This window comes from Prionailurus bengalensis, chromosome D4, assembly GCF_016509475.1.
Source record: "Prionailurus bengalensis isolate Pbe53 chromosome D4, Fcat_Pben_1.1_paternal_pri, whole genome shotgun sequence".
In the NCBI taxonomy this organism is placed as follows: domain Eukaryota; kingdom Metazoa; phylum Chordata; class Mammalia; order Carnivora; family Felidae; genus Prionailurus; species Prionailurus bengalensis.
This window is the reverse complement of record NC_057359.1, coordinates 89,349,579-89,376,540: the sequence shown is the minus strand read 5'-3', so window position 1 is coordinate 89,376,540 and position 26,962 is coordinate 89,349,579. Positions and strand designations below refer to the sequence as shown.

At 59.5% G+C, this 26,962-nt stretch overlaps 1 protein-coding gene across 4 annotated transcripts; it reads left to right on the top strand.

The window, feature by feature from the left end:
- The first annotated feature begins 6,722 nt into the window (after positions 1 to 6,722).
- Positions 6,723 to 21,280, top strand: FAM78A (family with sequence similarity 78 member A). Of its 4 annotated transcripts, none has more exons than XM_043567368.1 (4): positions 6,723 to 7,598; positions 18,082 to 19,220; positions 19,577 to 19,672; positions 20,064 to 21,280. In XM_043567368.1, the coding sequence occupies exons 1-2, from the start codon at positions 7,276 to 7,278 to the stop codon at positions 18,608 to 18,610; spliced, it is 852 nt and encodes a 283-aa protein (XP_043423303.1). In that variant the 5' UTR covers positions 6,723 to 7,275; the 3' UTR covers positions 18,611 to 19,220; positions 19,577 to 19,672; positions 20,064 to 21,280. The 4 variants fall into 4 exon arrangements, with proteins under 4 accessions (XP_043423303.1, XP_043423302.1, XP_043423301.1 ...); XM_043567367.1 differs by having other exon boundaries at positions 19,363 to 19,672; XM_043567366.1 differs by having other exon boundaries at positions 19,577 to 21,280.
- The last annotated feature ends 5,682 nt before the right edge of the window (positions 21,281 to 26,962 follow it).

Sequence of the window (26,962 nt, the reverse complement as noted above, 5' to 3'; positions counted from 1 at the left end):
TTGCTAGGGCCCACAGCTCGTCAGGGGAAACCGGGATTCAGACTTGGGTCTCAGCCTCAAGCCCTTGCCTCCAACCAGCTGGATACACTGCCTCTCTCTCCTTTGAGAGCAGGCGAGGTTTTCTGGCAGCTTTGTGGGGCCTAGAGCAGTTTGCACATGGCAGACACGGGTTATTTGTTGTCTCTGAAGCTTTAAGATGGGGCTCCGCTCCGATCTAGCACCAATCTGCTATTACTTACTACCGCCAAGTGCATTTATCGTTAGCTTGTACTTAACGGTTGCTCTTGCCTACTTGGAGCTAAGTGTGGGTCCCTTAACCCTCCGGCCAACTTCAGAGTCAAGCTTTTAGTCTCCATCACACAAATGGGAACATCAAAGCTCAGAGGCGAAGGGATTCTTTGCCGGTCGGCCAGTGAGCCTGCGCGGTAGCCCAGGACTCAAACATCACCCCAATACCCCTCCCCCTCCTCTGCTCTCTTCCTTTCCTCTTGGTCACTGTCCTTTCTAACGTGCCGTCACCCTTATTCTGTGCGTGTCTATGGCTAGTGTCCTCCTAACACAGGGTCTGCCCCGGCGAGGGAGGGGGGGCAGGGACAGCCGTCCGTTTGTTCACTTACGGGCCCAGGGGCACTGCCCGGCCTATAGAAGACAGTCAATAAATATGCATCAAATGAATGACTATTTGGTTCTGGAACCCGGGCGCCAAGTCTCCTACAAACTTACTAACTCCTACAAAGACGGATGGCCAAAGGAGGCCGGTTATTTGGGGTGATGACCCCAGAAGGGAGGGGGAAGGGGGTTGGGCGGGGCGGGGGAGAAGCTCCGCTCCCGGGAGGGCGGCGTCCTGGGGAGGGGCGCGCGCAGCTGGAGGGGAGAAGAGGGAGGGGCGGCGGCGGGGCCCCTGCGGGGTGGGGAGGGGAGGGGAGCATTTTTCACCACCGCCCGCCCGCCCCCGGGCGCTCCCTCCCGGATCTCTATCTCAGTTCGCATTTCGAAGGCCGCTCCTGGGTTATTTCGGTCGGGAAACCTGATCCTTCGCGGGGTTTATTTTAGCACCTTGGAGAACTCCCAGTGCCGCACCGAGCGGGGCCGCACCCAGCCCGCTGACGCCGCCTCCGGCCAACGCGGACCGTGGGGCGCGGGGCCCACGCACACGCCCCTACAGATACACCCTCACACGAGGCACACGCACTGTCGTCCACGGTAAAGACGCACGGGCTCCTCTGCACCCACACCACTTCCGCTCGTCGCAACACGACACACTTCACACGCACGGACACCCCCCCCCCCCCACACCCTCACACTCATGGGCACGTACAGTAACCCGGACACACACACTCCTACGCATACCCCCCTCCCCCGCGACCGTCACTCTACCCTCCCACACGGAGACGCACAAACCCACCCCGCCACGCTCACCCGCACACGCACATGTACGCTCAATCACACCCTCTAACCTCCTCTACTGTGCTTACTGCGCGCCCCCTCGCACCCCCCCCCCCCCGCCCTCCTGAGAGCGCTTCCTTCCCCTTCCTTTCCCCCAGCCCAACACGGGACACACACACAAATCAAAACAACTTACTCTATAAGTCCTGATTTATAGCAAGCAATACTTGTGACCGTTTCAAGTATGAATTTGTACTTCTCTATTATTCATGTTAACTCATACCTCCATTCATCATTCCTGGATTAACACTGACCCATGGGACCTAAGTGGTGTGGGGACCACACCTGCTGGCTGTCCCGGCCCTGCCCATGCCCTCAGTGTCCTCTGAGCGTCCAGCCCAGGGCAGGTGTCCAGTCAACACCGGGGAAGGGAGGCACTTGCGGCTGGTGGGAGGGCCAGCTGAGAAGCCCTAACCCCAACGCGCTCTAGAAGAAATGTGGTTCTGAACCTCTGGCCAGAAAGGCCCGCACCTCCCGACATGTAGCCACCCTAAGCAGTTGGTCTTACACACTGCCTCGCAGACATCTCCCACGCCATGCCGCCGCCTCTCCGGGGAGAGTGACCTAGGTTCCAAACCGGGGGCCCTCTCTGGATGACCTCACCGGGACTGTGTTCCATAGCGGAGGCCGTGGACCAGCCCGGTCTGAGATCCCATCTCTGCTCGCCTGGCCAGGCCTGCGCCCACTCCCGGCCCAGGTTGGGTACACAGTGAGGAGGTCAGGTGGGCCCTCCAGCTGGATTCACCTCCTTGTCCCCCGGTGCCTCACCTCCAGCCGTCTGCCTGGCCGTCCAGCCCTGCCCGCTGTTCTCCCAGGTGGACATTCCAAGCCTTACCACTGCCTTCCAGTCTGGTCCCAAACGGTTAAGGAGAGAACCCTGTTTCCCAGGGCAACAGAATTCCAGCATTAACATTTCCATCTGCAGAACAAGGGCTTTTCCTTCCTGAGAAATGCCTTTCTAGTCCCATGATGACCACACCCTTGGAGGCCGAGAGCTCTTGAAGGACTGGCTTTGGCCTTGAGATGCATGTTGGCCAATGAGGGAGGAGGAGCCTTGAGAGGGTCTCCGATGGCCACGAAAGCGAGGCCCCTACCCCTGCAGGGACACCAGCGAGAGCACCTGCTACACTGAATCACCAGCCTCCGGGGTTTAGAGCCAGGCTGCTGCGTTCAGTCCACACCACCGTGTTCGCCAGGTCTCAGGGCCTCATCTGCGGGATGCCGTGGTGACACAGGCCAGCTGGTGGGGCGGTTGTGGGGAGCCATGTATGATGGTTTACGGTGACGGGTGATGCTCGGTGGGGAGAAACTGCATCCAGCTGTCTCTGCAGACCTCGGAGGACTCTCGGCTCGTTTGGGCTGCATGTTAAAGCCCAGCTGGGCAGGGGCACGTGGATTAGTTGCATGACTGGTTTTCCGTGGCCTCTCTGGGCCAGCGTGCCCAGAACTGAGGGACCTTGTCCTCCCGCTGACCATACCCTGAGTCCCCAAAGTGGCCACGTTGAAGAGTTCACCATCTCCGGGCCGAGATTGGGCCCTCCAGTCCCTCCTCCTCCCCCTTCAATGGTGACTTTAGCGAGGAGTCTAGGGAGACTGAGGTCTGGGGGAGGGGATGAGGCCGGCGGTGGAGGTGATGTGAGTGTGCCCGTGGCGTTGGGCATGTTACACCCCGATGTCCCCTTCCTCTCTTCTGCAGACGCCAGCGCCTCACACACGTGTGGATGCATCCTGGGCCTTCCACATGTGCCGAGGCAGCTGTGAGTCTGTGTCCAACACCCACAAAGCTCCAGAAAATGCTGAGCGGGAGGAAGACTGAGTCGGGAGGCAGAAGGGCCAAAGGGGCCTGGCAGCTGGGGCAGCAGCTAGGGAGCCTTGAAGTGTTCATCGGGAGCTGGGAGGGGATGGGGACATGAGCCCAGCCCGTGAAGACCCCTCTGTCTGTTAGGGCTGGCCTTGGGGGGAGCACTCCTCAGCTCAGGGCCTGACAAACAGGCCTACGGACATTGCCTTAGCCCTCTTCCCACCAAAGGGGCCCTCACCTAACCCAGGACAAAGCACTGCATGGGGGAGGGGTGATGTGAAAGGGGAGGCATCTATGGGGCTGAGAGGTTAAGGGAGGAGGGGGCTTCTATTTTGCAAGAACCCTCACCCCATGGGCACCTGAGCACCTCTTCTGGTGGGATTCGCTGGAGACAGGGCTTTCTAGGGGTTGGTTCCCTTCCATTCAGAGGCACTGGCCCCAGCCAGCAAGGACAGCATCCCAGGAGGAGGAACTGAGCGGGCTTTGGACTTGGCCAGATCTGGCTGGGGATCCAGACTCTGAAAAGCTAGTGTGCCCCGACCTCCGGGTCTCTGTCTGTATGGCCCACTTCCCGGGCTCGGTGTTCACTCAGGCAGCTTCCTATCCAGGGCTTTGGCTGCTTAGTGAGCAGGTTACGTCTCTGGTCTCTGTCCTTTTCACGACAGATGAGGAAAATGTGCGGCTCAGCACGTGTTCGTGGAGCACCCCTGTCCTGGTCACCAGGGTGGCATCTGGGACTTCAGAGAGCACCCTGGCCGGTGCAGGCTGCTCTGTTCTAGGCGCCGGGGGTGATGTCTGTAACGTCCCCCAATGCTAACATCTTACTTACATACAAACTGAATATCCTAATAATCATCTGCTGGCAAAGGGGGTGTGGAAGGCTGTAGTGAGTCCCAGGAGGGCAGAATGTTTGCGGGGGTGGGGGGTGTGCCCTGACTTTACAGCAGAGAGCGGGGCCACCATGGTTATGAGCTCAGGGAAGTCTTCTGCCTGGAAATGGACACTTGCACAGGGTCCTTAGGAGACCTCTGCTGTCTGGGGTTCTACTGTGTGGCAGAAAGCAGGTCACGAGGCCACCCCGCCTTGGTCTCAGTCAGCAGGACTAGAAATAAGGTACCTGTGGCCTGAGCTGGTGCTGGCATGAGACAGATCACTTGACCTGGCTGATCATCCCTCAAAGGAGAGACCTCAGAGTGGCCAGAACTCTCCCTCTCCAGCTCCTGCCCTCACTGGCACGCAAGACGGTCAGGCTTGAAGGGGTCAGGATGATCTGTCCCCCAGCCGGCTGTGAGTACCTTTGGAAGTCAGAGTCATGGGGGTGGGGCGGGGGCAGAGCATGGCTCTAATGTGGCTGCCAGGTTTTCTGATGTCACAAACCACCTGGCCTTTCCCTGGGGGGGGGGGGGGGGAGGTAAACTGCAAGGTGGGGGTGGGGCGGTTGGCTTGAGGCAGCTTAGAGAGGTTCACGGTTATCCTACCGCCGTCCAGGGTCAAACCCTCTTCGAACCTCTGCACTCAGACTTCTGGGGTCTCAGGATCGGCTGGGCCACCTGCCAGGGCCCTAGGGCAAGTCTCTGGGGTCTCCCAGCTTTGGATTCCAGCTCTGTGAGGAATGCATAAGAGACCTCCTGATGGTGGATGAAATGATGAAGCTTGTCCAGCACTTATCACAGCTGGGGCTCAACAGGCCTGACCACCTGTCAGCGTGCCAAGAGGCTCAGTCCCAGGCACCCTTTCCCCAAACTTCTCTCCCCCACCCCGAGCTTCCCAGCCCTGGAGCCTCCCGGGACCCCTGTCCTGTTTCCACTCCGTCACGGCCCCACCTTGGCCAGGAACACCAGGACGGTGCAACCCTTCTCCCCAGACAGGCTGCCCAGTTCAAAGGGCAGAGGAGCCCCCCCTGGACCAGAGACAGAACCCGAACTACACTACCCAGAATTCCTGGGGCTGGCCAAAAAGGAAATGTCGTTTATGCAAGGAGAGGCTCAGCTCCCCACAAGCTGCAGAGGGGGAGAGAGGGGGGAGACGGGGAGAGGATTAGCAGGGGGAGGGCGGGCTGTGTGCGGGGAGCGAGGGTGGAGAGCTGGGCGGGCGGCGAGGAGGAGGCGGCGCCCGCCCGCCGCCGCCGCCGCCGCCTGCGGACCTGCATCCCCGCGGGGCCGGCGAGCGGGCGGCGGTCCCTGCGTGCGCTGCGCTCCGGCCGGCGGCTGCGGGCGGACGCGGGGCCAGGCCGGCGCAGGGGCTGAGTTTCTGCAAAGTTTGACCTGGTTGCCTTTCCGATGCTGCAGCAGAGCGAGGCAGCGCGGGGCGCGCCAGGCGGCTGCGGCGCGGCGGCGGGGCTGAGCGGCGACAGCACGCTCACAATGATCATAAAATAAAGCGGGCGCGCGGGGTGGGGGCGAGAGAGCCCCGAGCCTCAGCCCTCCGCCCCCGGCCACCCACTGGCAGCCCCGAGCTAGGAGGAGGTGGGGGCCGGGGGCGCCCACGGTCGCCCCAGACCCCAGTAGAGCCAAAGGACACTGCCCGGGGGGAAGGGGGGGGGGGACGCCCCGAGGACGTGCCCGCGGCGGGGTCAGGGGCGTCCGGAGGGCGGCGGCCGGGGCACGCGGAGCGGCCCGAGGGGCAGGTGAGTCGGTGGCGCCGCCCGGGTGGGGGCGTGCGCGCCAAAGTTGCCCGGCGGCGGTGAGCGCGCCCGACGCGCGGGGACCCGGGGCCGCTTGGGGCTGGCGAGGTGGGGGACAGAGGCGCCCGACGCGGCGGGGCTGGGGCACTGCACCCTCCGGAGTCGGAGGATCCCGGCCCGGGAAGGGGCGCACGCCCGATCGGACCGGCCTGCGGGGTGGCACTGCGCCCCCAGGGGGCCGGAGGGACCCGGCGGGGAAGGGGCGCCGGCGGCGAGGCGGTAGGGGCAGTGCCAGGGCGGGCAAGTCCACGCGGCCCACTGCAGTGTAGCCGGTCGCCCTCTCCCCACCCCCCCATGCCACTCCCAGGCCGGGAGGTGTCAGCGGAGGTGTCACGGGCGGCGATTATTCGCTGGTGCGCGCGGTCGTGCAGCCGCCACTGACGGGGCGGGCGGAGGTGGGGGGGGGGGGTGCCGCCGCCTCCGGGGAGACCGCCCAGAGCTGCGCCGTCAGCTCTGCAGCCCGCGCACACGCGTCGCCGCCTCGCGCGTTCCCCGCAGCAAAGTTCGGCTCAACTTTGAGGCGGGCCTTGACGCCCTGTCCCTTCCACCCCCCGACCAGGTCCTCGGCGGTCGCGGCGAGCCGGGCGGCGGCCCCAGCGCAGCCCCGGAGCCCCGCACGGCGGCGGGCGGCGACAGCGACAGCGACAGCGGCGGGGGGACGCGGGGCGCCCGCGTGGGGGCGTCGCCCCGCGCCCGCGAGTGGGCGCCGACGGGGACCCGCGCCGCGCCGCGCTCCTCGGGGACCCCGCGGGCGGCCGGTGCCCGGCGCTCGCCTCCTGGAAGCCGCGGGTCGGCGCTCGCCCCCGAGGGCGCCGGGGCCTCCGCGCTCGAACAGAAACTGCTCTTCCATTGATTGGGCCCCGTTGGGCGAGCGGCCGGTGCGTGTGCCCCGAGCGAGCGCGTGCGGAAGGCAGAGGGCAGGAAGTAGGACTTCTGCAGCGACGGTGGCGGCGCGGCGCAGGGGACGGAGCCTTCCTTATTTATGTGTCTGCCGGCGTTCGCCTTCGCCGCCCGAAGACTTCAGGGAGCGTCTCCGAGCTGCGTTCCCCGCGTGTGAGGCACGGAAGGGCTGGCTGGCTGAGCACCATGATTACCCATTAACCTCCAGACTTTCCTTTTTCTTAACCCAAAGAATATCGGTGATTTTTGTCCACTGCTAGCAGAAGAGGAGAGGACCCAGGGCTCTTGAAATGCAGCAAAATCCTTATTTCTAAGCAGGCCCGAGATAGTGACATGCAGACCCCCTCTACTCAGTGAAGTTTTCTATCCTATGGATATCGGTCTTGAGCTTTGAGATTGGAGAGCAGTCCTGTCTGCACTGGGTCCCGCAACCTCCGTCCTTTCAATGCCCAGTTTTCTCTGGGACTGCTGGCCTTCCCTGGAGATCAGAGCGCTGCTTTGTGCCATGGGCTGTATTCAGAGCATCGGGGGCAAAGCCAGAGTCTTCCGGGAAGGCATCACCGTGATTGACGTGAAAGCCTCTATTGACCCCATCCCCACCAGCATCGATGAGTCCTCCAGCGTGGTGCTCCGCTACAGGACACCCCACTTCCGTGCCTCGGCCCAGGTGGTCATGCCACCCATCCCCAAGAAAGAGACCTGGGTCGTTGGCTGGATCCAGGCGTGCAGCCACATGGAGTTCTACAACCAGTATGGGGAACAGGGCATGTGAGTACTGCTCGGACACAAGCTGTCGGGGGTGGGGGGGTGCTGCTCGGGGTGGGGAGCTTGGAGGCCTGGGGTGGGAGGGAAGCTTCAGGCAGCGGTGGAAGCCGTCCCTGTGTCCTCCTTGGCCAGGTGATCTCCAGGGTTTGCCTGGTGATTCGGATCGGGGTCACGGCTCTGGGACCTCTCTTCCTGCTGTCACCAGCCCCTGGGGTTCCTGCGTCCTTCCCTGCGAGATGCTGAGAAAGCAGAGGCTGAGGCTTGGCACCCCCCTCTCGCTCCCCCCCCCCTCCCACCCCGGGGCTCAGGCCTCCCGGAGAGGTCCATGTGGCGGAAGTTAAGGAGAAGACAGTGGAGCCCTCCATAGTTACTTGCACAGGTGCTGGGCTCGAACTTGTCTCTGCAGTGTTTTCACATGCATATCAGGACGGGGAGGTTCAGGGCGGGGTGGGGGGGGGGGAAATGCTTTGCTGTTCCGGTGTTTTGTTTGAGAGGGTGGCTCGTTTTAGAAACCGAGCCTTCTCGGTTCAGGGTATAGCGTTTTTCTCTCCCCGAGGCAGAAGGCCGCTTGCTGTAGACATCCTGTGTCAGTGTCCAGAAGGCTCCAGAGGGGGCCCTCACAGCTGAGAGGAGCCCACTGGCCTCTTCCCTCCAGCCTGGGGTCCAGAACGTTCCCAGGACAATGCACGTCTGGGTGCAGGACACGGGGAGCCGGCACCTTCTTTCCTGGCATGCGCTGGGGTTCCTGGGGGTGGTCGTCCCAGTGTGGAAAGAGAAGAGGTGGCCAGGAAGGAAAGCCACTTAGCTTCCAGGGCCGCCTGAAGACAGGGAGGTGAAAATAGCTGTTTCCGAGCACGAGGTCCCTCTGAGAGAGCGAGGCGGGCCCCAGGGACAGCTTCCCAACTGTGCCCGGGCCTGGCGGGGGATACTCTCCCACGGCCAGCCTCTCCAGGTGCACGCTGCTTCTTCCCGGTTCTTCAAGGGAGGAGCGGAGCAGGGGAGCACCCCCAGGACTTGGGCCTTTTCCCGGGTCTCAGGACATCCTGGGCCCCTCGGAAGTTAGAGGGGGCGGGGAGGGGATGGAAGGTGGCAGGACGCTAAATCTCATTGCGTTTCCTTAATGACTCTGAAGTCGTAAGGCAAACGAGAAACGCGGTAAAGCATAAAATGAAGGCGTAAACAGGATCACCCCACAGGGGCCCACGCGGGGCATGTCCCTCCGTCAACCCGATGTCTCTACCCAAGGCCCTTTCATTCTCCAAAGTGGCTTTTAACTTGGTGTGTGTGTGTGTGTGTGTGTGTGTGTGTGTGTGTGAGGGGGGGGGTTGCTGACTTTCCATTGCAAGAAGGGAAACATGATTCTGAGTTATTCGGTGTGGACTAGATCCTAGGAAGCCTTCAGCCAGAAACCTTTTTTGGACCCTGCAAAGAATCCGGGACGAGTGACAAGACACAGGCGCAGAGGGTTTTCTGGGGGTTTGAGGCACAGGCTACGTTCTTCCCGAGAAGGGGTAGGGCAGGCAGAGGGTTTTGCTGACCATGGAAAGATTGGAAAGATCCGAGCGCCGGGAGGAAGTTGGGGGAGAACCAAAGGGGCCGAGTGCCGAGGCGGCGCGGCGGGCACCGAGGAGGAACAGGCCCGGCCGGGGCCTCCAGTTCCCCATCTGCACACAGGGGCTTAAAGCCTCCGCTCTGAGCACTTTCAGGCACTGTTGCTGGAGGCAGGCCTGAGGCCGGAGACCCGAGATGACTTTCCCTTTCTGTGCCAGTCCTTGGTTCCTGGTTAGAGGAACCCAGTGCGCACCTAGACTGCAGTCAGGCAGACCTGGGCGGGCGTCCAGGCTCTGCCACTTTCCAGGGTGTGTGACCTCAGCCACTCTGACCCTTGGTTTCCCCGTCTGCAAGTAGGGCCAGTCATAGTCCTTGCCCTGTAGCTTTTACTGTGAGAATTACGAGAGATGACATTTGTCAAGCAGTCGGCACGACACCAAGCCCTCGGTGGTCTTTAACGTGGTTATTATGTGAGCGTTCTTCTCTCCTGGGGGGTGGGTGGGGGTGAGCCACGGCGTCCGTAAAAAGTTGAGAATCGTGGCTGAATCCGGGCAGATCAAACTTCTCCTGGGAGTGAAGTTTCTCCTGAGCCCAGGTCTCTCTCGTTCACAAAGCACCCACTTCCTGACTTTTAAAAATGTTAAAATAGAGCAAGTCACGAATGATTTGAGCTCTGCGAGGTTGAAGGCCGTTTTGTGTGCTTTCCATTTGCTTCCTTTTGTTTCCTCCTCTGCCCTGCCCCGCCCCCCCCGCCCCCTCTCGGGTCCCCCTGCACCCGCTCTTCCTGCCTCCGCACTCCTGGCTGGGGCAGGACCAGCTCCACAGAGAGGGCAGAACCTGAGGCTCTCTGGACAGGGGCCGTGTGGAGCCATCCCCCACCCTGCCAGCCACCTCGTGTGCCGGGTGACAGCTGCCAGGGCGGATAAGGAGAGAACTGCCCGCAGGTGGCTCTGAGGGGCCAGGGAGAGGACCGTGCTAGGTGACCACCGTGTGGCTAAGACGCTGAGTTGGAAAAAGCTCCACTTACCACTGATTGGCCAAATCGTGCTAAAAAGTGGAATTAGCAGAGAGCACGGCTCCTCCGATCCTGGAGACCTCTGTATTCGACCGGCGGCCTCTGCAGATGAGAAGGGCTTGTTTAGAGAAAGCCTGATGTCTGCTGCTTCTTGAGCATTGGAAACATTTAGGTGCCATCTTCCCAACCCCAAACGACGCTCTTTCCTGTTTTGTTTTTTTTTAATATATATTTAACGTTTATTCAATTTAGAGAGAGAGAGAGAGAAAGAGAGAGTCAGAGCACGATCAGGGGGAGGGGCAGAGAGAGAGGGAGACAGAGGATCCGAAACGGGCTCCAGGCTCCGAGCGGTCGGCACAGAGCCCGACTCGGGGCTCGAACTCGCGATCGCGGGGCACAATCTCAATGCCAGGAGCACCCAGCGCCCCCGCTGTGATCTCCAGACCCTGCCCGATGTCTCCGGGAAGGGTGCAAAGCCACCCTCGAATGAGAACCGCCAGACTAGACCCAGACGATCGAGATCATTAGAATGAAACCCATGCCCGGGACCTCAGTGGCCAGGGGAGAGGGAAGCCAGGTGGCAAAGGTTAAGGTCAGGGCTCCCGTTCTCTACGAACGGGCTTGTATTCAAAATATTAATTCCAAATCCTTAACCGGAACCCGTAATACCCTTTGACGTTATCCCTGCTTAAAATTAATCCCTAATCCAGGAGAACTTTACAGAATGACATCCCGGGCTGGAAATATATGCAGTGGAACTGTCACACAAGCCACCTCGGTGATACCCCGACTCCTCCAGAGGAGAGCCATGGAGCGCTGAGTTTCTCCGTGCCAGCTTCACGGGATTCTATATGGTTTTCGGGCCAGCCCACACTGCTTTAAAAGCCACCTCCCCCACCCCAAACTGTTGGAGACACCTGTCTTCACAACCCCATCCTCCGCAATTCCTCAGCCACCACCTGTCAGCTGGCACAGCCTTCTAAGTGACAAGTCACAGTTTCTAGCCCGTGCGGGAGACGCTTCATGTCGTCCCTCGTTTGCCCTTCTCTGAAGCCCTCAGGGCGGCCGGCCCACGGCCAAGGCCAAAGGGCAGACTTGGGGGTGAAGTGGGGGGAATAGCTCAAGAGACAGGGTCTCTCAGGGGGGACAGTGCCACCTCCCCTCACCCTTGTCCCCCTGGTCCAGCCGGGTGCGGATCCTAGCTCCGCCCTCCCGCGGTGCTGTGACCTTGAGACCAGTCTCTTAGCCTTTCCGGGCCTCTCTGTTCCCATCTGTGAGATGGGGAGAATGGTCCCTTCCCTCCCTGGGTTGCTGTGAGGGGTTAAATGAGATAGTGCACGATAAGAGCTCAGCACAGTGCCCGGCACACACGATGCACTCGATCCACGACAGATGTCGGTGTGATAGCTGCTAGTAGTTGATTATTAAATCCGGGATGCCTGGCGGAGTCAGCGGGAAGACTGCTGTACGTAGAGCCGCTCTCTCTTCCGGGGTTGGGTGTCGCAGACCCGCCTACGGCGTGAGAGCCTTGAGCGAGGAGACCTGCAAGGTCCTTCCAGCCAGCACACGGGGGGACACCTGCTTCGGGACCACAAGGAGGCTGGTGGGAAGGGGCCAGGCGGGGGCGCAGGGACTGAGGCCACAGGCCGGTGGCAGGACGCCGGAGCTGGGTGATGAACAGAGCTGCCCGGGCTCCCCTTCCTGTGTCCCAAGGACGTCATGGGGCCCTCCTTTTATGACGAGGACACAGCCTCTGAGACCTGAGGCCACTTGCCCAAGGAGGCTTGCTCTGCTCCAGCGGGTGACCACGTGGCCCCTTCCTGCGGCTGTGGGCCCACACAGAACAATCGAGGACGAAGCTTCCTCTCTGGGACCGGAAGGCTGCCTCCCCCCATCTGCTGGGCCCTGGCGGAGGCGAGGGTGGCGTGGGTGGGAGAGGGAAGTCCTTGTTTCCAGGCTTTGGGGCGGGAGGAAGTGAGGGGGACTGCCCAGCCCAAGAGAGCTCCCCACGGACCGGCCCAGCCAAGCGATGGCTCCAACCCTCACCTTCCGAGTGCCGAAAACAAAAGCTGGCTGCGCCCGGAGACGTGCGAGGAGGCACCCGACAGCCGTGGCAATCAGGGAAATAACAAATTAAATCCTGAGATCTTCTGTTCTTTGCTGATCGGCTCCGGGTAGAAATGCAGCTGATTCGGTGTTGGGGTTGGGGGGAAATGGACAGCCTCACGGGCTGTTTGAGGGGGTACATACAGTTCAGGCAGCGTCTAGAAGGTGGCTTTGGCTGGCTCTGTTACAATTTCAAACCTACATGCCCTTCAGTGCGGTTCTACCTGTAGAGTTTGTCTTACAGGGACTTTGAGCACCTGGCCCGGGGCCTGGCATAGGGTAGGCGTACAAAAAACATCTGAACAACAACAAATTGCCTAATGTGTGAACGGAAGACCTAGGCCAGAAGGATGTATCTATGAGGATGAAAACTCCAGCACTTGGAAAAAAAAATTTTTTTTTTTTTTAAATATAAGGGGACGCCTGGGTGGCTCGGTCGGGTAAGCATCCGACTTTGGCTCAGGTCGTGATCTCACAGTTCGCGAGTTTGAGCCTCACACTGGGCTCTGGGCTGACAGCGTGGAGTCTGCTTGGGATCCTCTGTCTCCCTCTCCCTGCCCCTCCCCTCCCTGTGCCCTGGCTCGCTCGCTCTCAGTCTGCCTCTCCAAAATAAAACGTTTCTTTAAAAGTTGTAAAGCATGTAGCATAGGAACCCATTTTTGTTTAAAAGAAAACACTGTGAGTGGGAACACGTACCGTGGGTCTATGCAGAGAAAGGTCTAGAAGGATGTTTACCAAAGCGTAATGTGGTGAGTAACCTCAGTGAGGTGGGGGCGGGCGTGGAAGACGTGGCTTTCCTTTCTCACTTCATATACTTCTCTATAGCGATTTTTTTTTTTTTAAAGAAAAACACAGCTTTTACAACTAAAAATTAAGATTAGGCACCGTTGGTCCTTTCCAGGGGACATGGTGCTGGGGCCTGGATAAAGGGGGGGTGGGGTGGGCTGCAAAAGGAGTGGGGCTTGGTTTTTGGGAACACTCTGGGAGCAGGCGGTGGGGGGACACCCCCAGACCCTCCCTCGGAGAGCAGGTGCCTGGTGGGAAGGGGCTGGCCTGGCAGGCGGGCACACGGGGCAGAAATCAGGAAACTGGGCTCCCGGTTGCAAACTTTTGCAGAATTTGAACGTTTTGAAAATTGTACAAGACCGTGAGATCTGTAAACCTGGGGACCGGGCGAGATAAGCCCTAAGTGCCAGTGGGACCAGTGTGGGCAGAAAAGCCTCGGTCCACGCAGCCCTCTTGCCCTCAAGCCTCAACTCCTTGTCTGTAAATGAGTTTCTCGGAGCATCTAACGGGCATCAGTTGTGGGATGTGAAATAATATTGAAGTGAACTCAGTTAAGCCTAAGTACAACTGTAATTTAATGTTTATTTTTTATTTTTGAGAGAGAGAGAGAGACAGTGCGAGCAGGGGAGGGGCAGAGACAGAGGGAGACACGAATCGCAAGCAGGGTCCAGGCTCTGAGCCGTCAGCACAGAGCCCGATGTGGGGCTCAAACTCACAAACCATGAGATCGTGACCTGAGCTGAGGTCGGCGCTTAACCAACAGAGCCACCCAGGCGCCCCGATACAACTGTAATTTAAAGCAACGTATTTATTTGAATGTATATTTGGGGGAAAAATGTATCTAGGATACTCAACGTGTTATTTCCGTGTGTTTCTTAGGAAAAACTAAATGCAGTTTTTTAAAAAAATGATTTTAAGGAAAACAATGAAGTGAATAATAGTACAGGAAGTATATAGAATGTAGATGGGACCAAAACGAATAGAGATGGGAAGTTTGGAAACTGTTCTGAGACCCCTGTCTGGGGTCCAGTCTGGCCCTGGGGTCCAGAACTCAAAACGCGGTCAGAGCCCCGGGAGAGGCGGGAGAACCCCGGGGGTGTGAGGGGCCGTCTGTTTTGGGGGGAGAGCCCTTCAGGCTCTTCCGGGCGGCTGGGAGAGGTGTGCTCCTGTCGTCCAAGGCCAATGAAAGGGCCAGCCTCACCTTCCCTCCGAGGCACCGCGCTGGGCATCCCTGGTTTCCTTCACCTCTACCCAGAAGCTTTTGCCCCTGTGATGCTCCCCGGCCCCCAGGGGTGGCCCTCAGCATCGCCTCTACCCTCCTCGGTCTCCAGGGAAGGCCTTTCTAACCCCCTCAGACCCACACCCTTGGCCAGCTGTGATGCTCGAGCTCGTGTGTGTATGTGCGTGTGTGTGTGTGAGTGTTGGGCAAGGCCTGTGTTGGGGGCCTGTGGGTAAGGGCCTCTGTGTGTGTGTGCACATGCGTGTGTGTGTGTGCGCATGGTTGAGTGAGAGTCTTTTGAAACCGCTGGCTAAGAGCTCACTCAGGTTGCGGGTCCTCGCCTGGCGGCTTTGTGGTTGTGTGACCTTGAGATAGGCCTGTACCGTCTCCAAGCCTCTTGTATAAAACGTGCCCCTCTGACGTGTCCCCAGCGTGGTTGAGGAGAAGCACTGGGGGGACGTACGTACATAGGGTGCCTGACACATCCTCTGTGCTTAGGGAACATGACCATTGTCACCGGCGTCACTGCAAGGACAGCGGGTGCTAGGGACAGCTACTCCAGGTGAGACGATGCATGAACGGGGCGGCTTTGGGCACTCTAAACTCCTTCAGGAGACCCCCTTTCGGGGCCCAGGCCCTGAAGGCGAGGCCGGGCAGGCCGCCCACAGTCACCGATCCAGGCCACCAACATTTATTTGCCTACATCCTGGAGGCCTGGCCCCTGCCCTCTAGAGATCATCACCAAGCGATCGCATGGTCATCGGATCACCCCTGTGCATGCTCCAGGAAGCAGCAGGGCGAGGACTGAATAGCAGCGGATATGGGGCCACCTGGGTTGGGTCAGGGTGGGCTTCTCTGGGGGGCTCCGGAGCTGAGCCATGAGGAGCAGTGACCCGCACAGGAGGAGGAGGGACACTGGTCCTGGCAGAAGGCCTCGAGACAGGGGGGGACAGGAGGGGCATGGCCCATTAGAGGAACTGAGAGCAGCTGGTGGGTCTGGAGCCTGGGGAGAGTGTGCGTGCGTGCGTGCGTGCGTGTGTGCGCACGAGGGGTCCTGGGCTTCAGATGCGTTGGCTTTGAGGGACAGTGCAGACAGATTTGTGTTTTGACAAGATCACTCCCGCTTCTGGGAGAATATTGTAGGAGGCAGGAGTAGAGGCCGGGAGACCCGGGAGGAGGGAGGGGTCCTGGCCAGGGTGAAGACAAAGGAGAAGGGGAGTGTGCAGAGGTGAGAGAGAGAGAGAGTCCAGGATGGTGCCAGGTGCCCGGAGGGTGCAGCGTCCTCCAGTGGCAGGTGCTCTGCAAACACCGATGGAGGGTGCTCTGCAAACATTTGGTGAGTGGATGGTGGATGGGGGTTGCCACAGGAACAGGGCATGTGAGGGAGAGTGAGGAGTCTGATTCCAACGTGTGTGTGCACAGTCCTGGGAGCCTTGCTCACACCTTTAAGTGGCCTCTGTGCACCACAGCCCGCCTGTGGGACCTCTGCCGTGCAGCAAGGAAAAGGTTCGGTGTGTGCAGGGCTGGGGTCCCACCTCGCCCCTCTCTGCCATGGAGCAAAGAACCGAGGGTCTGCTTTGAAGTTCAAGGTCATCCCAGAACAAACAGGGAATCTTGGAGGAGGCAGTGACTGCATGCAGTTCGTTCCTTTCCAAATATGTATGATCCCCAAACTGCGGAGGTCACAAAGGCTTCAGATCAGTCAGGGCTGGCACACCTCTAAATGCCCCCCAACATGGTTTCTGGAAGCTTCTACATATGGCCATTTATATGTTTATATCAATACATCTAATCATCACAAAAACCTTGCAAGGTGGGTAGGACTATCCTCAGTTAACTGATGAGAAAACGGAGGCTCAGAGACTTGTAACTTAATCAGAGCTAGTAGCTGGACTGAGGCTAGATCCGGGCTGGCGTGTGTCCCCCAGAAGTTGTTCCCTTAACTGCATTCACTCCCACCTCGTCAACTAGGCGAGGGCGGCGGGGGGTGGCTGGGGCCCTGGGGAACAGAGGCAGCCCATGCGGGTCTGTGATGATTGGAAGACAAAGGCCCCAGAACCTGATTCTGAGTAATATCCCACATGAGACACGACTGTCTGCTGGCTCATAAGGACCGTCACCCGCCTGTGACTGAGCCGAGGCTCGGGCATTTGGAGGCTGGGGAGGAAAGGAAACCTGAGGCTGGGGGAGAGGGGGGCCGCTCTGGTGCTGAGCCCCACTCCCTCAAAACAAGCCAGCTCTTAGGAAGTGAAAGACAGCCACTGAAGAGTAAAGTTCCTTTTGCAAGTTTACTTTCTGCCTTAAAAAAAAAAAGAAAACCTTTTGCAAGCGAGTACGGTCACCGTGAGAGCACAGAGTGGGTGCTTTCTAGGCGCCTGGACACAGGTGGGGCAAAGGCACAGGCTTCTAAGAAATCCAGGACAGGGACCCTAAACTCCTTTTCCGGCCCGTGATACCCACCTTCGAGGAGAGCCGGGTCAGCGGGCTCACGACCTGCTGTGTGGGTGGCCTGCCCGGCCTCGCCTGCCCGTGACTGCTGTGGCCTGTTGGCTTTCGGGGACCGGTGGGGACTTCAGAAATGGGAGGTCGTTTGAGCTGCTGCCCCAGTTCCCTGGGAGTTTGATGAGCTCAGGGCCCCGGGCAGGAGATGGCCTGGTAGGCAGGTGTTACCCTAATTTGTGACTTTTTCAATGAAATGAAAACAGAAATGAAATAAACAGGAGAATTAGCAAAATCACATGCCTCTTCATCCCACCCAGGGTGGCCCCAGGTTTGCTAATCGCTGACGTGAAGCGATGCATTTTGGTAGAGGGGTGCGTCTTTTTGTAGCGATAAGTTATGCCCAATGAAATTCACCATCTGAACCATTTTTGAGTTGGGTGGCATTAAGTCTATCCACGTCGTTGTGCATCTGTTTCCAGAACGTTCCCATTTTCTCCACCTGGGACTCTACACCCATTAAACATTGACTCTCCGCCCCCACTCCCCTGGTATCCACTGTTCTACTTTGTTTCTATGAATTTGATGACCCGAGGGAGATCTCCTATACGTGGAATCATACAGTATTTATCCTTTTGTGTCTGACTTATCTTAGCATGATGTCTTCAAGGTTCATCCACGCCGTAGGATACTGCAAAGTTTCCTTCTTTTTCGAGGCTGAAGAATATTCCATTGTGTGGACAGACCCCATTTTGTTTATCCACGCTCCCGTTGATGGACACTTGGGTTTCTCCCACCTTTTGGCCACTGCGAATCCTGCGGCTGTGAACCAGCACGCGTCGCAGGGAGCAGCGTATTCTGGAGAGGACCGCTGGCTTCCTCGGCTGTGCCGAAGTCTGGGTGCAGCACGTCCTGACCTTTGGGATCACAGGGGCTCGGGTGGGAGTGGCCCTGGATGAAGTCTGGCCGCCTGGGTCCCAGGCCCCACTGCTTGGGGAAGAAAAATCCAGCCCCTGGCTTCACTCTCTTTATCTGCCGGGCGCACGATGGACATGAGTGTTGATGAGTGTTGATGCCCCAGACGCTGCTGTGCTCCCAGCCCCCCGGGAGCACGTGTCCCCAGAGTAACTTAGGACAGGTTGGTGTCCCCTTCCGCCTGAGAGTTACTGTCACAGTAACAGTTGCCGTGACCGAGTTGAGATGGTGCAGGAGGACAGGATGTGGCTTTGACGGGGGCTGTGTCTGGGGGAGCCCAGACGTGACGGTGGCTGTCTGTGTATCATTTGGTGCCGCCCTGGCCCCGCGAGGTAAGCCTCAGGGATGCAGCCTTGTGGGTGGCCGACTGAGTAAACTGGTCTTCCTGTCCTCAGGTCCAGCTGGGAGCTCCCGGACCTCCAGGAGGGCAAGATCGAGGCCATCAGTGACTCAGACGGGGTGAACTACCCCTGGTACGGCAACACCACGGAGACGTGCACCATCGTGGGCCCCACCAAGAGGGACTCCAAGTTCATCATCAGCATGAACGACAACTTCTACCCCAGCGTCACATGGGCCGTGCCCGTCAGTGAGAGCAACGTGGCCAAGCTGACCAACATCTACCGGGACCAGAGCTTCACCACGTGGCTGGTGGCCACCAACACCTCGACCAATGACATGATCATTTTGCAGACGCTGCACTGGCGTATGCAGCTCAGCATCGAGGTGAACCCCAACCGGCCCCTCGGCCAGCGCGCCAGGCTGCGGGAGCCCATCGCCCAGGACCAGCCCAAGATCCTGAGCAAGAACGAGCCGATACCGCCCAGCGCCCTGGTCAAGCCCAATGCCAACGACGCTCAGGTCCTCATGTGGCGGCCCAAGTACGGGCAGCCGCTCGTGGTGATCCCGCCCAAGCACCGGTAACGGCCAGGGCGCCCTGCTAGGCTAGACTCGAATTATAACGCTGCTCCTACCCACACCCGCACGGACTCTTCGGTCATTCAGCAAAATACAACCACTCTACCTTCTCGAGCGGGCGGATCTCACTGTGCAAAGGGCCCGGGATGGCCTCCCCCAGCCCTCTTGGCACCTGCTTCCTTTCGGGGAGGGGGAGGCCCGGCCGGGACACCTGACCCCACGTGCCCCTTCACCTCGGGTCTCCTCTCCTGGCGGTTCAGTCATTCACTTGCAAGCCTCCCCGAATCAACTGCTTTTTCAGTTTTTCTTCTTCTTCGTTTTTTTTGTTTTTTTTTTTGTTTTTTTGTTTTTTTTTGTTTTTTAAACACCTCTTTACGAGGTTCAGGGGCGGGAGGAGGCGGAGCTGGTCGTGACCCTGACCGGCACTGCTGCTGATCTGTGAGTGGCGGCTCCCCCCACCCCCGTGGCAGCTCCCTCGTCCCCCCCCGTCACGCGGCCTTACGTAGACTCGCTTTGCCAAACTTCTTCTGCCTTAAGCTGAATTTAAAGGAAAAAGCCCCAAACCGACAAAGAAATAGGATCTCTTTTCTACCGGACTGTTCACCTTCTGCTAGAGGTGAGGGAGGGGGCAGGGCCAGGGCAGAGAGAGAGGGTGCCTGGCCCCTCCTCCCGGGTGGCTTGTGGGGCGGGGGGGGGGGGGGGGGGCAGGGGGACAGATTTAGACCTAAAACCAGCTGCTCATTCTTTCGTTTCAGCAGAAACGAAACCAGACAGACCACCTAAAGACCCCCCCCACCCTTCTCTCGGGCTCAGGTGGAAACCCCCATGCCCCACCCCCCCACCCCATACCTGTGCAGAAGGGATCTGGGCTTTCCTCCTCTCTCTTCTTGGCAGCCTTAACTTGCCTGGGGTGGATCTGGGAGGAGAGAAGGAGGGTTGAGCCCGGGGGATTTTCGCCATTCCTGTCCTCAGCACCCAGCCACAGATGGGTCCGCCTTTCCCTTTTCCGTCCACACTGGCCCCAAACGCCTGGAGGGCCGGCCACCTTGAGCCAGATTTAGTTCTAAGGTAAGAAAGGCGGGTGACTTCCCTCCTGGCTCCTTCTCAGGGGATGCCCCTCCCGGGGGCTCTGGGGGAAGCCGCAAACGGGCTCTGGGCGCCAGTGTCGGAGGTTGGGGAGACGCTGTCCGCCGGGGGGCGGTGGGGGGGGGGGTGGTCCTGGATCTGGGGAGGCCGGGAAGGCTGTCGGCAGACACCCCTCTGCTGCTGATTCTCAAGGAAGCAAAGCGGGGCCTCGGGCTGGCGGGGGTCACGTGGGGCCACGGTTGACAGGCATCGGGGCCACTCTGGAGGCTGGTCGGGACAGCGTGGCCAGTCTGGAGGGCCACCTTCCCTCGGGTCCAGGGCCCTCCGGAGCCCTAGGATGGTCCTGAGCGACGCCGAGCCTTCTGCCTTGAAGGCTGCTTGCGGGACCTACGAGGGACACCCCACGGAAGCCCCCCTTCCTCCAGCCACTTCACCCGGCCCTGGGTTTCCAACTAATAATAATACCCAAGCACAGAAAACCGTCAGAAAAGAAAAAGCGTTCATTTCTGCAGCCGATGAGCCACTTGGACGAGCCCCGGTGACAGCGTGGGAGGATGTGGGTCACCTTGCTCTGCTCCTTTATCCACGTGGTGGTATACTTATCCAAGGGGTGCTTCACGTCCAAACTCTCTCTCCAGCCCCACTCCCGACATCAGGCCCACAGCTGTCCCAGAACAACGGGACTGTGGTTGCCTGCGCGATGCCCGGGAACCCCTGTGTCAGGCCTAGGACCTTCCCCCTGTGCCCCTTGGTGTGTAGAGACCCAGTCGCCCGGGGAGGCCTGAGCCTCGAGTGAGAGGGACGATGGGTCCCAGCTCTACCTCTGGGGAAGGGCCAGGCCGGGAGCGGGTGGGCGGGGGGCCAGGGTGACGGCGTCCTGATGCCGTGGACAGGACCTGGCCTCCTGACGGAGCGGCCCTTCTCTGCACTCAGGTCTCTCTTGCACTAAAAAAGGAGGAAGGGCCCTGGGCGAGGGGTCAGGAAGCTGGAGTTCTGGTTCTGGGCTGGGTCACCACGAAGGGGATCTTACTGTGCTAGGGGGTGGCCCTGAGCTGCTGGGGGCAGCGTCCCGCAAATAGGCGCTCGCTGAGCGTGAGCGAGCCCTCCTGCCAGGAGCCGGCGCTGTGCCCACCCGAAGGGGGCACGCCTGCTGTGGCTGCCCACCCCCCCACTCCCCCCGCATGCCTGGGCCCCAGCTCACCTTGCTCCCTGACTCACCCTGCCCCTCCTGTACCCCTTTCTCTCTGTCCCTCCCGGCCTTTCTGAACACGGGGCTGGAAAGACCCTGGAGAAACGGCAGGTCTGGCCAAGGACACTGGGCTTAGCTTGGGTCTGGTCCCTGGGCCTCCTCCCTGTCGGGAGCACAGACCCCAGGCTTCTCACCTGGGTCCCCAATCCCTCCGGTGTCCCCGTTTCCTGGCGTGGACACACTCCTCCAGCAATAAGGACCATCCGTGGTCGTGGAGAGTACTGTGAAAACAAACCAATGCACTTACCAGGAGGCACAAGACTCTTGAAGAACATGTAACATTAATCTTTTTGAAAAACAACAAATATTCACAAAGAGAAATAAAATGTAATTTTAAAGTAGGCCTGGCTAGGGTCTGGATGTTTCTAAAGTGCTGGTTCATTTTGGGGTCCACGGGCCTGTACTGCGGCCACGGGAGTGAGCGTATTTGGAGGTGGGTCACCTTATTGACGCGTCCTCCGCTGTCTGCAGCCCTGGGGCCTCAGGTCCCCGCCCAAAGTGCCCCTGGCTGTGCCCCGTGGTGAGGAGGGACCGCAGGCTTGAGGTGGAGGCAGGACTTGAGGGCGGCTTGGCTTTCTGGAAAACAGAAGAAACCGTGCCACAAGGGGAGTTAGTGTTCAGATGGGGCCCTTACCCCCTGGACCTTGCAAACCTGTCTTCGCGTGGAGAAGCAGGCATCAGGGCAGTGTCAGTCTAGAACGTGGCCCTGTGCCCTGCCCCCAGCCGGCAGGTGACGGAAGGGGGTTGCGTGGGGCCCAAGCCTGCAGAGTAAAAACTTTCTTTTGCTGAGAACTTTCTTATGAAAGGACGGGAGGTGGGTGAGCCCAGAGGTCCTGGAGTGGGTGTGGGCTCTGAGGGCGGGCCATGGATTCCAGGCAATTTGCACCAGTTCGGGTCACACACCAAGCCTCTCCGAGCCCCATTTACCTTGTATGGAAAGTGGCGATTCTTTGGGTAGCTGCCTCCCAGCTGACGTGGTGAAAACACGGGTCCTACTCAGTTTCCCAGGTGTTAACTTACTGAACCCTCACAAAACCAGGTGCTATTGGGACCCCGTTTTACAGATGAGGAAACTGAGGGACAGAGGAGTCGACAAGCTGCCCAAGGCCACGCCTCCGGGAAGAGGCAGAGGTGGAGTTTGAACCCTGGCCCTGGAGCCCAAACCCTTACCGCTGCACGCGCACGCTCAATCTTGGCTTGTTGCTGCGAAGCATACGTTTGGTGCTCAATACGTATCGACGACTATTAAGAAAGCCCCGTGCCTTTGGCTCACTCCATCCTGGGCTTCCCCGGGCAGGAAATGCCTCTCCCCTCCCACAGGAAGGTTCTGTGCAGCCCTCAGTTCCCTGATGCCCACAGTGAGTCGGGCCCGGGGCTACCCGGTCAGCTGCAGACCGCAGGCTCACCCCTCAGGGTTGGCGGCAGCCTTTCAGCACTGCCCCGGAGGGCAAGGCCCACCCCCCCCCCCCCCCCCCCCCGCATTCGCTCTGGGCATCGGGGACTCGGTTTCTTCTCTGGGTTTTCCACGCGGCATCCACCCAACAGCATTCTGCATCCTGTCTCCTGGGTCTGAGACACCAAAGCAGGAAATTGCATAACAGGCCCCTCTGGCCGCCCTCCACCCAGATGGCTTATGGGTGGTTCAGTTCACTGCCGAGGTTTGGCTTTCGGTTGTCGAGTCGGCTCCTGAGCTCTGCCTCTGGGAGTGCCTGGTATGTGTGTGTGTGTGTGTGTGTGTGTGTGTGTACATGTTCATGCGTGAACACAGAACAGGGGTGCAGGCCTAGCCAGCAGCGGGAGAAAGCCTAGCTGGATCACATCCGGATTAAGCCAGAGTTGCTCAGGTTTGAACCTTCAGGCCGGCACACAGCTGAGGGTGCTCTGAGGGCACCCCCACACTGGGGGTAGCCTTCGGGGGGGGGGGAGTGTGTCCGGAGGCTGGCCATGAGTATAGCGGATTCCAAGTGGCATTTAGTCACCCAGTGGAAGCCCTCCCGCCTCTCAGGCTGATAGCAGGTTAAATTTAGAAGTCCCAGACTGGGATGAGACGCAGACACCAGACTCGAGCCAGCTGTCGCAAGGTCCCCTCCAGGAGCGGGGCCTGGGCGAGCCGGCTGTCTGGGCTGGGCCGGGCCCACCCGCCCCGGGATGCCTGGGAGAAGCAGGCACACCAGGACCCCACGCGCAGGCTGCCTGTCACCTCTGGCCCCTTCTGGGGAGAGCCCAGGCGCTGGGCTCTGGTTCACTGTCAGGGCTTCAGTCCATAGAGGAAACACCACCTGCTGTGGTCCAAGAGGAAGACAGCTTAATGGGAACTACAAGGGTGAGGGTGGCCGGAGCCGTCAGGCCCCTGGACGTTTCGATCGGCTCACATGTGCCTTCTCACCTCTGGCTCGACTTGCCTCTCGGCCATCGTCTGTCCCGCCGGGCTGGCCCCACAGACATTGTTTCCCACCTGGCCGGGGCCCGGGGCCGGCCACTGCATTAAGGCAAATACCGAAGCACCGTGCACACACCCTATCCAAAAGGGCCCGCGCAAGTCCTCAGCGTGCGGCTAAGTCCTGCAAAGACGCACATCCAGAGCGAGCGCTTCGGGGCTGGAGGGCCCTAGAGGTGCCTGTCACCGCTGAGCACACGGAATACAGAAGGGAAACTTTGACAAAGGAGGAAACTGGCCCTCAGAAAGGGCTGCGGGACTTGCTGGAGGTCACTCAGCTGGGAAGCTGCAGAACGGGGCGGGTTTCAAACAGCCGTGTTTCGCCCTCGCTCGTCTCTTCTCTCCCGGCCACAGCACTCCAGTTCGACCAGACCGCCCGTAGCCTTTTTTCTGCCAACCTCAGCGCCGGAGGCCACCCCACCGTGTGGTGCTGCACACCAGCCAGCAGCGGCCCCGCGGACACTGGAAGATGAAAATTAAGTGCAAGAGAACACATCTGAGAGAATGAGCTCCGTCTCTGCGCTTGTGTCCGGGGAGGCTAACCCGCACGAGCGACGTGGGGCCAGGCGGACTGGAAGGCAGAGACGGGATCCGTTCCTCCGCCGGCCCGAGCCCAACTTAGGTCTGAGTGCCGCTGCCCCACTTCATATTTTATGGTCCCTTTTTAATCAGACAGATGACGGGCGGCGGTATTTGAAGCGAGCGAGACGCAGTGAGAAGCCCCGCGCTATTCTTGGCCATAACTGGCTGCCACTTGTCTCGCTAAGTGAGGTCGGCCGGTTGCCTGACCTCGCATGCCTGGGTTTCCTGATCGGCAGGCCGGGACACGCACACCTACTCGCCCTCCCCGCGAAGCACAGCAGCTGCGCCCAGTGTTAACCCTGCACGCGGGGCCGCCTCTGACATCAGGGACCAGAGACTTCCTTTCTTCAACATGGCTAACGTCACCGGCAACATCCAACATCCCAACGTTACTGGGTTTATTCGGGATTCTCAGCATCCTCGACAAACTCCTACGGAGTGCCAGCCAGTCAGGCAAGTGGATTTCAGTGTTGTTTCCTCAGCTACATTGAGCTAGAGTTCACACGCCACGTTGTTTTTTTTTTTTTTGATGTTTCTTTAGTTTTGAGAGAGAGAGCGTGAGTGGGGGAGGGACAGAGAGACGGGGAGACACAGGATCGGAAGCAGGCTCCAGGCCCCGAGCCGTCAGCACAGAGCCCGACGCGGGGCTCGAACCCGCGAACCGCGAGATCGTGACCTGAGCCGAAGTCGGACGCTCGACCGACGGAGCCCCCCAGGCGCCCCAAGACCGAGTTCATGTATCAAACAGCTCGCCCATTTAGAGTGTATGGTTCATTGGCGTTTATTCACAGAGTTGTGCAGCCAGGACCCCAACGTTGGAATGTTTTCATCCCCTCAAAAGGAAACCCCATCCCTGTTAGGTAGCGCTGCCCCCACACCCCAGCCCGAAGCGCTCGCCCATCTCTGTTCTGTCCCCGTGGATGTCCCTACTCTGGCCACTCCGGCGTGAATGGAAATAGACCCCGCGGGCCCGCCCGTGCCTGGCTCCCTTCCCTCGGCACGTTTTCAGGGTACCCGTGTTGCAGCGTGCACCGGCGCCCCCTTTTTGCCAGATATGCTTGAGATCATCTCCTGCGTGTGAGGCCCTTTGCTAAGCGTTGGGGAAGCAGCAGCTTGGAGGCTGCTGTCCCAGGGAGACAGCTCGCTGTGCCGCTGTCTGCAGGGGGCCCGACCTGCCGTGGAGGATGCGGGCTTCTCGGCCACATGAGGGAAGTGGGGAGGAAGGTCGTTGCAGCCACAGGAAGCAGAGCCACCAGGGAGGGGCCCATCGCTCTCTGCGGGCTCTTAGCGCCCCCGTGGGAGAGGGCGCCTACCGACACCCCTCCGCCCAGTTAACTGTGTGGTCGTAGCTCTTTAAAGGCACTGCCACTTGTGGACGCAGGAGAAGGTTCCGGGAGGGAGGGGAAGAGCCCACATCCCTGCAGGTCAGGAGGGAGTTCTCCGGGCTTCTGGGACCGTGTGGCCTCTCACTTCTGATATACACCTGCCAAAAGGGAGGCGGGAGGGGACGCAGTGAGCTCACCTGGGTTTGCAGGCCTGCGCCGCCCCTCCCTGGCTGTGTGACCTTGAGCAGGTAACCTTTGCTCTCAGGTCTCGGTTTCCTCAGTGGGCACAAGAGGGGTTCCTCTCCTCACAGGACTGTGGCGGGCGTCCAAAGGTTAACAGACACGAAGGAAGCAGAACGATAGTATCGGGTACACATCAGGTGCTCAACTGGTTGGCCCCTGGGCCTGTTTCCTCATCCGCAAGACGGAACTACAGTGCTTTCTTCGTAGGGAAGGACTCAGTGGGGTCAGCAAGCAAAGCCCTTAGCGCAGGGTCTCACATGTCAGTCAGGCGCCCCATGGGGGGTAGTTGTTGTTGACCTTGCGACCAGATGTTAAAATGGTGTTCTTGTCTGCCCCCGTCTCAGCCCACGTAGGAGGTAGGAAACAACGCAAGTGGAACGGCCCCACCCTCGGCCCCCCTCACAGGCCACCCACGCTGGACGTGCCCAGGGACCCAGGCGCACCGTGGCCCGCCTGGGTCCGCTCCCTGCGCAGGGGTGTGAGCAAAGTGCGGTGGACGGGGCAGGAGAAAGGAAGGCCGCCCTGCGGAGGGCTCTCTGAGCACCCTGTCTTCCTCGGGATGGCCGCTTCACTCCAGGCCCTCACCGAGATGGCTGTCCCTGCCAGCCCGTCTCTGCGTGGGCTTGGCCTCTGCCCACTGGGTGCTAAAGGCTCAGTTAACGTTCACCACCGACGCTCCTATTGGAAACCATCCCCAAGAGCTTAGTTGCATGGTCCTGCACCATGCAACTCAAGGCTGGTTCCACCGCCTGCCATCTTGGTTTCACTGGTTTCTTCTGAGCGTCGTCAGCGCCCTTGGCCGAAAATGCAGATGGGCTATTATTTATTATTGTGACAACATACTCCTAAAATTTCCCACTGTAACCACTTTTGAGTGGACGGTTCTGTGCCATTATGTACACGTTGTCGTGTAAACATCACAACTGTCCGTCTCTGGAACTTTGTCACCTTGCACAGTGAAAACTCTCTACAACAGCTCCCCTCTCCCCAGCACCCTTGGCAAACAGCTCTCTACTTTCCGCCTCTGGATGGGACGTATCTAGGGACCTCATATCAGTGGGATCGTAATTTGTCTTGTGACTTACTTCGCTCAGCATCGTGTCCTCAAGGTTCATCCATAGTGTAGCGTGCGTCAGAATTTCCTTCCTTTTTAAGGCTGGTCCTTACTTTCCAGGCTTTTCGGTCTGAGCCGTGGGTCTCAACTACCCAGAGGCATCCTGGGATTACAGCCTAGTCCCCGCTGCTCGAAGTGAGTCATCAATACACCAGTAAATTACAGAGCTGTACAAGGAAGTCCATGTGTGGTTCATTTTTGGAAGATTTCCCTCCCCATCGGTTAAAATAATAAAATTCCAAGTGCTTCAAGAGATAAATTTTTCTCATCTGGAAAATTCCCTTAGCTGGAAAACGCTATTTTCCATGAAATGAGGTTATTT

Coding starts and splice junctions, on each gene's coding strand:
- FAM78A (XM_043567368.1), top strand. CDS start 7,276: ATGCCCAGTTTTCTCTGGGACTGCTGGCCTTCCCTGGAGATCAGAGCG. Junction 7,599..18,081: donor CAGTATGGGGAACAGGGCAT/GTGAGTACTGCT, acceptor TCCTGTCCTCAG/GTCCAGCTGGGAGCTCCCGG.